Raw genomic sequence first — 11444 nt, 5'->3', positions numbered from 1 at the left:
ATCTTCGTGTTCCTTTTATAAATACATGTTTGGAGTTACATGCTACTACAAACTTTCAAATACATATAATTTTACAAAGACCCACAGGTCCAAAAAAATCAACAATAGTAGTAACTAGCTATTCTTTAAGATTATCCTTCCACATGGTGTGCACAATTTCTTCACATCGAGTATGTTTTTTTTTTTTTGTTTTTTTTTATAAATAAACTTTAAAATGATGGATCTTTTTTAATAAAATATAAATTTATGGGTCAAATTTTACATTTTAAAAAAAATTAAAATCACAACTTGAAATTTAAAATCCTACTTTTTGGAGAATTTGGAATTTAAAATTGAAATTGAAGTTTTGTGCAGATTTCATAAATAAATGTTGATTTCAAATCAAAACTTGAAAGTAGAATCCCAAATCCTATGGCCGAACCCCTACTTAACCACATGTAATTTTGTTTGCAGTCTGGCAAAAAATGTACCTTTTGAACAAGACACTTAGATCTAGAAGAGGTGTGTTGCTGCAAAATATGCAGAGAGTTGTGAAGTTGATCATAGAAGAATGTGAATGCAATTCAACTGTTAAACATTTTGTGAATAACTTTTTCATGATTTAAGTGATCGTTTGGTAGCTGGTTAGGGTTATGCAGGTATTGGTAATACAAAGATTAGTAACAAGGGAATCAATGTATTATTTTATGCATTATGCAGGGATTAGATATAAAGGGCTTAGTTATTCATGTACTAATTATTCCATCTTCTATCCTGCATAAAATAATATATAGATTTACTCAGAATTTATACATTTATTAGTTATGCAGTTTTTAAATTGCAAACCCAACACCGTATTAGGTGTGTTGAATTTTGTGCATAACAAAAGAATGTTGAATACTTATGCAAGATTTAATACATGAACAACTTAACTCGTAACCAGGTACGAAACGATCCCCAAGTGCCTAAATCAGGCTATGTATGTCTTGATGCACTTAGTGGGAGCAAAGTCCGTCTGGAAGGTATGGGATTCAATTCGGCTGTGAACGGTTGAATGAAAGAAAGAGGAGACTTTTCCACAAGCACGCGGATGCTCTTTTTATGTTTTCAAGAGGTTGTTTATATATGTAAAAGCTTGTATCAATAGATTGTTTTTTAGCACGGAGAGGAGATTAGAAAATATGTTGAAATTACATAGTTGCGTAGCATTTATTACATTTCAACGCACACTTAACAAAGCACGGGAAATCGTTACTTCTTGGCAGAAAAAAATTTTGGCAGCTCTAAAATTAATTAGAGGCATTGGGACTGCCAAACGCGTCGGCGATATTCTGCCAGTGCCCACAACGGGAAATAGCTCCTATACATGGCATAGTGAAGCATACAATTCTTCATGTAGACTCCAGTAATATCCTGCAATAATGAGGAAGTTATAATTAGAAGAAAATTAGAAAGGCTGCATTCTCTAGTATGTTATGGAATTTAGACTAATGTTTAATTTTTCTATTTATTGTTTCCTTCCTTTTCGTTTTTTTTTTTTTTTTTTTTTTTGTTGTGTGTGTGTGTGTGTGTGTCTGTGTGGGTGGAGAGAATATAGAGACCTGTTGTGGAAAATCTCCATCATCCATTTGTCCATTAATCAATAACTTTGCTGCTCTGTGTAAAGGCGTCGAATCCCTCTCAGCCTAGTTAACGAGAGGCGGAAACAGTGTTGTTAGTTGAAGGATCTTAAACATAACAATTTTTATATGTTAGTTCACCTCCTAAGCATGTTCCAAATGAATGAAAAAAGATCAGCATAAGACCAGCAACCCCCTTTCGGCGAAAAATTACACAGTATATACAAAGTGAAAATTATTTTTTATGTATATATAGTCGACATTGAACCCCCTTGGCTTCTTCGTTTGTCAGCTTCTTTATATTTTTGAACCCCCTTTATTTAAATCCTGGCTCCGCCACTGCATAAGACCAGCACATCAAACTAATACTAACCTGTCCAGCATACATGAGACCAAGCATAGCCCAGGAAGTCTGTACCAAATTTGTTCGGTTCCCTTCAAGTGGTGTGTATTTCTGTTGCAAAACATATATGTGAAAATCGAAAACAAATATATGATTGTATTGTCATTTATTATGGAAAGTTGTGCTATTCATTTAGAAGTAGATTTTGTTACCATTGTAGGGCAAGATTTTAGGCTCTCACCCCAGCCACCCTCTTCATTTTGTGTTGATAGGTAGAAGTTAACAGCTTCACGAACAGCTTCACTATTTTCATAGGTCTTCCCAGCAGCCGCTAAACCTGCTAGGACAAAGGATGTACCATATAGGAAGCAAATTCCCCAGTAACCATACCATGAACCATCTGGCTTCTGCCTTTGTTCAAGAAATTTAATTGCCTTTGCCACAGACACTTCAATTTCTCTCTCTGTAACTTGGATACAGTCGTTTGAATGCTAAAAAAGCCCTGATTATAGCAGCAGTGTTTTCCTGATGCCTGAAGAGTTATTGTACTTTAATTCTAAAGATTGAGAATATGATTGTTTTCTGGTTGAAATCAGAGGAATCATGCATGCTTTTACTTACTCTTGCTCAACGACAATGTCAGCAAAAAGTTCTGAAGGATTCAATACCTGGAAAAAAAATTGTATTGTTACATTGTTTATCTTGTTAATATTTTTTGATTATGTGTTGAGAAATATTACTTGCAGATAGGGCTGTCGAATTGGAGGCTCCCAAATAGAAAAACCTCCACTCTCGAGACTCTGGTGGACAGAAAAGACAAACATCAGCAACCTTAATTTTTACAAGTTCACTTTTTCAGGAAAGCTATCTCACCTGTAGATAAAGGCACACGTCAACAGCCTCATATAAACGCTGAACATCGACTTTCTCTCCAACTATTTCAGGTGGCATTTGACCAAGCAACAGCAGACACTAAAAGAGTGAAGTTGACAAAGGTAATTCAAAACAAGTTTCCATCTTTTCCAATTTTCTGTTCAAGTATAAATAATAAATATAAGATTTGATTACCTGAAGACCTTCAGCAGTACAATCTGAGACAACCCAACCATGATCTTGGTCTGCAAAAGTCCATGATCCTTTAGTGAAATGTCTGTACATGGCTTTGAAATCTCCCTTTGGATTCTCTTTCACCTGTTGAAGCAAGCTGTTAAATATAAATTAACCATAGAGCTAGTATGAAAGATTTTGAGATAGTGAAGCAAAAAAGAAGGAAACAAACCTGTGATTCTTTTATAAAGAAATGCGCTTTCTTTAGACAATCCCCATATTCCTCCACCATTCCAGTTGCAATAATTGCTTGAGTGGAAAGAGAACAATCCCACAATTGACTTCCAAAGCTGTGCATCGTCATTCCATCTTCAGCAAGCCATAGATAATCGGCAACTCTAGCGAGGTGATACTTGAACTCCTCACACTTAGGATCATGAGCCCACCAACACATCATTTGCAAACTCTGCAACCATTTGGTTATATTATTTACTTAGGTAGAAATGTGATAATAAAACATGTTTTCCTGTACCAGTGCTTCTTACCTTCTCAACGCAGCCAATGGTCATATATCTGCTCTCTTCTGCGCCATAGCGCATGTATTTGATTGCTTTTCTCAAAGCTTTTTCCCTTATTTTCGTGAAAGGCTAGCATCTCATAATTGGCTCGCTGCAATATTCCAAAGTATTCCAAAGGAGATCTTGGATGAAGGTGTGAGGGTAGTAAATATCCTCCTGCATTAGTGTTTATATGGAGCTTATTAGTCTAATCTAATGAGACAATGAAGCAGAGTTCCCTCCCGGATCAGAAGCTTTGACAACTTATTTCAATATGGATGCTTTTATGTTTGAATATTTCACCATCATTCTAATTAATCTTTTTTTACACCGCTTTGTGGCACTCGAGTTTACTTTTTGCAATTAGCCTGCAACTATTATTGTCACACATTGCTATTCATGACTATTACCAAACATCATGTGCCACCTTCCTACTATCAAAGGTTACTAACCTTTTGCCCGATTACATTGTAAACATGTTATGTCACACCAACGAAGCCTTTATATCAGAAAAGGATAACATTGAGAGGTTTAGCTTTGCATTTTTCTTTTTTAATCTTGACACATTAAGTACATTCATATAGCAGGGAATATGTAATTATTCCAACCAGAAGTGTTTTACATGGGGCCATATAATCATTTAGAAGCTTCGTATGAAAATTAAAGATGCGTCATCATGTGACGCCATGACAGGGTGGACTGATGAAGGCGCACCAGTCAATGAGAATGATTGGCAGGTTTTGGGCGCGAAGTTTCTGAATAATGAGTGCATATGACACCTTAGGCAAATCGAACATCAGAAAGAGAAGAAAGTTAACTGTCATAAGGGCAAGTACAACTTTACATGATACGTGATCTTTCGAGCTTAATGTGGACAAGTCTCTGAGTGTGGCATGGATTTTAGTTGTTACAAATATGGTATTAAATCCGGACTCCCACAGTTCGATGATGAGACAAACCTTAACAAGGACGATGAGTCTCTAAGGGATGGTGTAATGACTCCCATAATAGAAGGGGGCTGACAAGCTAGGGCGAGTCAACGAGGATGATGAGACAAACCTCTCAGGACGTTGATTCCTAAAGGGTGGGGGTGAATGTGACCCTCATAGTGGAGGGTGGCCGATGAGGGCGAGTCAAGGTGTGAAGGATTGACAAACTTCTAAGCTAAACCTTCCAAAGAATACATGACATCTTAGGCAAATTTCACATAGGAAGAGGAGATAAAAGTGAAGTGTTATATAAGACAACACAAGTTCACATACTAGTGCATTTTTGGGCTCAATGTCTGTAGCCTAAGTGACAAGTCCGTGAATTTTGGGGGGAAAGTACGCAAATAACCGATTTTGATACCACTGTTGAAGTTATGCCATAAGTTTACAAGTTTTTGCATGTCTACCCACTTCAGAACAATTTCAGACATGAGGTGTCTGAAGTTAATCAAAGCCTATAAATGCAACTTTTAGGCATATGAAAATTAAATTGTTCTATCTGAGCCTAGCTTCAAAACTGCATGTCTGAAGTTATTCCGAAGTGGATAAACATGCATTTTTTTTATAAAAACTGGGTACATGCTAAATAGTTGTGTTTCAAATACTTTTTGCCAATTAGAGGAATCCATCCCAGTCTATTATACTTGATAGAATTAAATTTCTTAAAAAACTACTTACCGCACAACAGTCCATGCGAGCTTTATTCCACTCAATCTGATCATACGGTTTGACATGAATTTCGTTTCTTATGGAGAGAACAATATCAGTGATGGGTCCATGGTATTTTCTGCCATACAAGTATGACATAGGCATGTACGTTGTCCGGCAATAACACCACATTTTTGCTGTAAATTATACGAGCTCGAATCAGTCAGCAATCCACGGCTAGGAGCCAAGGACAAAGAATAATCACATGACTAAAATTGAAAAGCAAACCCAACCTTATTAATTTTTATAAATATTTTAAAATGCTTACTAGCACGTGGACGAAAAATGTTGAATTTAACAATGTAAAAATTTGAGCAGAAAGTTACGTCACAACAACAACATACCCAGTTAAATCACGCAATGTGGGGTCTGGGGAGGGTAAAGTGTATGCAGACCTTACCCCTACCTCGGAAGGTAGGGAGGCTGTTTCCGAAAGACCCTCAGCTCAAGAGAAAACATGACGAAAAAAAAGGTCAGTTGCGGACAAGCTGTTCAAAGCAATATGAAAATGAAACTAACGAAAGCGGAAAAAAATCATGATAAAGCAGTTTGAAAGAAAAGAGCAGTAACTACCATAGATAAATAAGATAATCGAAGTACAAGAAACAACAGATAGTAGTAGGGATCAAAGGAGCAATAGAAAACTAAGAATACGAGATATGTGAATGCTAAAATGACAATACAAGAAAATGACGGAAATAATACTGGTCCAGCAAGAAAGGAAGGCACTACTAATCCTACTACTAGCCTTCTACCCTAATTCTCGATCGCCACACCTTCCTATCTAGGTAAGCTGAAGACTAGTCATGTCTTGTCTGATCACCTTTCCCCAATACCTTTTTGGCCTTCCTCTACCTCTTTTCCAGCCCTCCATCGCCAACCTCTCACACCTCCTCACCGGCGCATCTATGCCTCTCCTCTGGACATGTCCGAACCATCTCAGTCTCACCCCCGCAACTTTCATCTTCAGAACATGAGAGTTCTTGACTGGCCAACAGTCTGCCCCATACAGCATCGTTGGTCTCACCACTACTCTGTAGAACTTACCTTTAAGTCTCAGTGGCACCTTCTTATCACACAAGACACCAGATGCGAGCCTCCATCTCAACCACCCTGCTTCAATACAATGTGTGACATCCTCGTCAATCTCCCCATTACCTTGGATTACAGCCCCCAGGTACTTGAAACTCTCTCTCTTCGGACTACTTGTGAGTCGAGCCTCGCGTCCACATCAATGTCCCTCGTCACCGCACTAAACTTGCATTCCATGTACTCTATTTTGGTCCTACTCAACTTGAAACCTTTCGACTCCAGGAACTGTCTCCAAACCTCCAACCTGGCGTTTACCCTGTTTTGGTCCTCCAGAAAGTTACGTAAATTTTTCGGATTTAAGTTATATACATTGATAATGTAATTTTTTATTTATACTATTAGTGCAATTTAATAGGATATAAGTAATACGGAAAGGGATTAAGCTATATACACTGGCAGCGTAAAAATTATTTTACACAGTCAACATCGTTTAACATATTGTAACAGGTTAGTTATTATTTTTATCAGGTTAATTATATTATGCTGAAGTTTTTCAATGAATACCATATAAAGTTACTTGATTGTCACGTCCTTAGTCTTCAACTAAGCGCACGTGCGACACTTGACAACTCGCTCACGATCTTGCACAACTTGCTCACGATCTTGCTATGCCAAATCAGCCTAAATTGCTACACTTAGGATCGCTAAGGGAATAGTAATTAAGAAAGACAAGAGAAATTAGCTATAGGAAGCTTTTTGTATTAGAGAGAACTTGTGACTTTTGCTTGATGGTTTACAAATGAATAATCCTCCTATTTATACTACTCACCTAGGGACTAATATGCAAATAATAATTATTAGATAAGTCTCCACATATTTACAAATAAGCCCCTATTCTAGAAATCTCTACACAACTAGAGTATTCCAAGGACTTTGCATGAAAATCCATGAGATTCTACGGTCTTCCAAGAGAAATTCCCAAATTTCTCTAGAACCTTCTACATAAGCTAGACTTTTTTGTCCACATAAGCTTCCTTCATGGAAAATATAGTTCCAAATGGCACCTAGGTGGCATGATGACGTGGCGGGTCATCACACTCTCCCCTCACCCAATGTTGCGACAACCGCGGCGCAATGCTGCCGTATAAACTCTCGAATCTTGTCTTTAAACTGCCACAAGTCTTCGTACCGCTCCCATGTGGCCTTTTCCGATGATTTCCCCTTCCAATAGATGAGGAACATGGCAGTGCCTTTTTCTCCTTGTTTCCGCCTGGCCTAGTAGTAAATGATAGCCTCAATCTCTCTATCGCATGAGGCGGTAATGGTAATCGGTGCATGACTTGACCCTTTCCCAGTTCATGCTCCAACTCAATCTTGTGATCCAGCTCACGCCTAAAAGGCAAGCGCTTAGGTAGATCTTCATAAATACCATCTTTGTTTTCTTCGAGCAAATTATCTATCCAAGGCAGCGGTGTCTCTTGGGTACCATTATCTTCCTCCAAACTTGTAATGGTTGCCATGAATTTTGGCTATTCTTTCTTGAGCCCTTTGACAAGCTGCATAGCTGAAAGTTGTGCATGGCCCTGTCCCTGCGGCATAGTCACTGTAGGCACCATGCAAACGCCTTCTCTCTCCATGACCAAGAGACGTTGGAGGTAGGGATCGATCATCGCGTGACAATGTCTAAAAAATTCTTGCCCCAAAACAATTTCAAAGATATCCATAGTAGTGGCGGTAAAGTTTGTCGTACCTTTCCAATGGCCCAATTTGACACTAACTCCATTGGCTACAACACCAGCATTTTCTAGCTTAGCATTCACAGTCTTGACGAGGGCGTTAATTAGAGCGAGCTTCAACTCTAGTATCTTCGCTGCGCCCTTGGTCACAAAATTATGAGTCGCCCAGTGTCTACCAGTGCATGAGCAGGCTTCTTATTAATAGTGAGATCCACATACTGGTTTTTATTATCGTTGGTTTGACTATCTTGCTTCGTGACAGCGCGCCACATAGTCTAATCGTCCCCAACTGTGCGATTTTCATACTCTGTGCTTGCGTCTGCTCGTGACTTTCAAGCACCATAGTGCTAAGGCTCTTCAGGTCAGGGCAATTTTTGAAGTTGTGCGGCCCTCTGCATAAGTAGTATCCCTTCTTCTCATTCTGCGTTTTCTTTTCGGCATAGCCCTGACGACCACTTGACTTCTTGCCATCGAACTTGTTCGCATTTTGAGTCTTGGAATATTGTTGTTGCGACTCCTTGCTCTCGCCATGGTCTCCCCCACCTTTGGCATCGCTACCCCTTGACTCATTGCCTTGGCCTTTGTCGTGGTTGTCATGCTTGTCATGACTGAAGTCCATCAAAGACTTAGCCTCCACTATAGCTTGGTCTATGTCTGCGACTTGACGGTGTTGCAACTCCTAATTAGCCCAATTTTGCAACCCGTTTATAAAGTGACACAATAAGTCATCATTGGTGAGGTTGGGAATTTGAAGTGTAAGGGCGGTGAACTCCTTGACATAGTCTCGTATGCTCCTCGTTTTCTTCAACTCCCTAAGTTTGTGCCTTTCCTTGTAAAAGACATTACTTGGTAAGAACTGTCGCTTGAAGTCGTTCTTGAACTGATCCCACGTGCTAATTGTGCATAGACCTCTCTCAGCATCGGCGACCTTTCTTCTCCACCATAGCATGGAAATATCTAATAGGTATAATACAACGGTGTTGATCTTGGCCTCATCGTCCCTCACTTTGCCATGCCTGAAATAGTTCTCCAAGTGCCAAAGAAAGTTCTTCACCTCCTGTGCATCACGAACCCCTTTGAACACTGGAGGCTTGGGAGCCTTGATCTTAGCCTCACTCGTCACAAAAACATTATTGGCTGCCTCGATCACGCCAACATTGACCTGCTCTTCGAGTGCCACTATTTTTGCCTTCATGGCATCAATAACACTCAACACCTCCATGAGTCTGCACTCTAAGGTAGTGATGGTTTGCTTTACCTCAATCTCAGCCTGCATGCGCCCCTCCAAGTCATTTCGGATGCTTTCAACCTCTTCAAGAGTATGCCCCTCAAGAACGCTAAGAGTGCCCTCTACCTTGCCCAAACGTTGGCCAAATATGTTGATGGCATCCATTCCCACATTAACTTTCATAACCCACTCTTTACAGATCGATACGTCCTCGAACAGGACCTTCACTTCATCCTCGCTCGCCTCAGTGGTAGATGGTTCTTGGGATGTAAGCCCTTTATTTGGCACAACCTCTGGCGGCACCTCCTGGCTCTTGTTGGCCGCATTCCTCTTTTTGTTATGACCCTTCTTGCCAGCGGCATCCTGGATGACGTTGTCTTGGGTTTTAGTGGCGTTGATTTCTCCGTCATTTGTCATTCCCTTAGTCGTAACCTGGCTCTGATACCACATTGTCACGTCCTTAGTCTTCAACTAAGCGCACATGCGGCCCTTGACAACTCGCTCACGATCTTGCACAACTTGCTCACGATCTTGCTATGCCAAATCAGCCTAAATTGCTACACTTAGGATCGCTAAGGGAATAGTAATTAAGAAAGACAAGAGAAATTAGCTATAGGAAGCTTTTTGTATTAGAGAGAACTTGTGATTTTTGCTTGATGGTTTACAAATGAATAACCCTCATATTTATACTACTCACCTAGTGACTAATATGCAAATAATAATTATTATATAAGTCTCTACATATTTGCAAATAAGCCCATATTCTAGAAATTTCTACACAACTAGAGTATTCCAAGGACTTTCCATGAAATCCATGAGATTCTACGATCGTCCAAGAGAAATTCCCAAATTTCTCTAGAACCTTCTACATAAGCTAGGCTCTTTTGTCCACATAAGCTTCCTTCATGGCAAAAATAGTTCCAAGTGACACCTAGGTGGCATGATGACGTGGCAGGTCATCACATGATAGTGTAAAATTCTTTTATATTGTGATGAATAGTACTGAAACTATATGAAAAGTACATGTTATTGTATGTTAATATAATCGTGTAAAAGCTCTATAAGTATAGCTATACAGAACATAAAAATGTCTCTATTCATGTTGTCCCGAGATTTTTTTATTGATGTTGTCGCAAGATTTTCTTTTTTGACAGTTTCCATCTCAAAATATTCGAACAGCGTTAACATTTGATTAACATGTTGAATTATATATGAGCCTTGCTAACTTATTACATGAAAATGGTAGGTTAGAACGTTCTCATTATTAATCAAATGTTGAATTATATATGAGCCTTGCTAACTTATTACATGAAAATGGTAGGTTAGAACGTTCTCCTTTTTTAATTTACTTAAATGCCCGTAATAATAAGTTGGCAACGCATTAGGTAAATGGGTAATTTTATCCTTTTCACTCAAGAACTAAATGCTTCATCGTCTCCCTACGTCAGGCTCCCGTCCCCTTTTCTTCTTTCCTTCACACACCACCTAGTAGGGGCGGAGCCATTAAGGGGCTAGGGGGTTCGAACCCCCTTTGGCAAAATATTATATTGTATATACAAGGTTTAAATTATCTTTTATGTATGCATATAGTAGATGTTGAACTCCCTTGATTTTTTTTGTGTGTTTGCTTCTTTAAATTTTGTAACCCCCTTAGTAAAACTTATGACTCCGCCACTGCCACCTAGCTAGAAGCAGTAAGTGATTGAGGCAAATCTTAATTGGACCCTAAATTCAAACAATTTAGTTTGATTTTAGCTTTATTTGCGATAAATACAGAATTTAAGAGAATTATGGATATCTTATACTCCATCCTTTCCTAAAAATGTCTTAGTTTGACTTGATATGGAATTTTAGAAATAAAGAAAAACTTTTGAAATGTATTATCCAAAACAAGCTTTACATATTTGTGTGGCTGTAAATTATCTCATAAAGTTAAATTATTTTTAAATATAAAAATGTGTCAATCTTTTTTTGACAAACTAATAAGAAAATTAAGATAATTTTTTTTAGGACGGAAGGAGTATTGTATTGGCACAGTCAACTATTCAAGGCCACCTCAGCATGTCACTTATGACTATCGATGAGTCTTAGCGAGTCAATAAGTGGGGAAAACTCAAAATTCGATTTTGAAAGAAGACTGAATAAATTTGGTAGCCCACTTCTGAATTAACACCACAAATAGCAATGAAAAAGAACGATAGATACA

General features: G+C 38.6%; 1 protein-coding gene across 1 annotated transcript in view; it reads right to left on the bottom strand.

The window, feature by feature from the left end:
- Window positions 1-1097: 1097 nt before the first annotated feature.
- The window catches only part of LOC132623664 (dammarenediol II synthase-like), a 32448-nt gene continuing 22101 nt past the window's right edge, over window positions 1098-11444 (bottom strand). The window contains 12 exon segments of the mRNA XM_060338453.1: window positions 1098-1392; window positions 1581-1664; window positions 1972-2052; window positions 2154-2403; window positions 2405-2473; window positions 2563-2609; window positions 2682-2741; window positions 2815-2913; window positions 3010-3132; window positions 3221-3454; window positions 3534-3722; window positions 5213-5379. Coding sequence (XP_060194436.1) covers window positions 1273-1392; window positions 1581-1664; window positions 1972-2052; window positions 2154-2403; window positions 2405-2473; window positions 2563-2609; window positions 2682-2741; window positions 2815-2913; window positions 3010-3132; window positions 3221-3454; window positions 3534-3722; window positions 5213-5379 — 1523 coding nt within the window. The 3' untranslated portion in view covers window positions 1098-1272.

This window comes from Lycium barbarum, chromosome 12 (assembly GCF_019175385.1).
Source record: "Lycium barbarum isolate Lr01 chromosome 12, ASM1917538v2, whole genome shotgun sequence".
NCBI lineage: Eukaryota > Viridiplantae > Streptophyta > Magnoliopsida > Solanales > Solanaceae > Lycium > Lycium barbarum.
The sequence above is the reverse complement of the archived record's forward strand: the minus strand, read 5'-3'. Positions and strand labels throughout refer to the sequence as shown.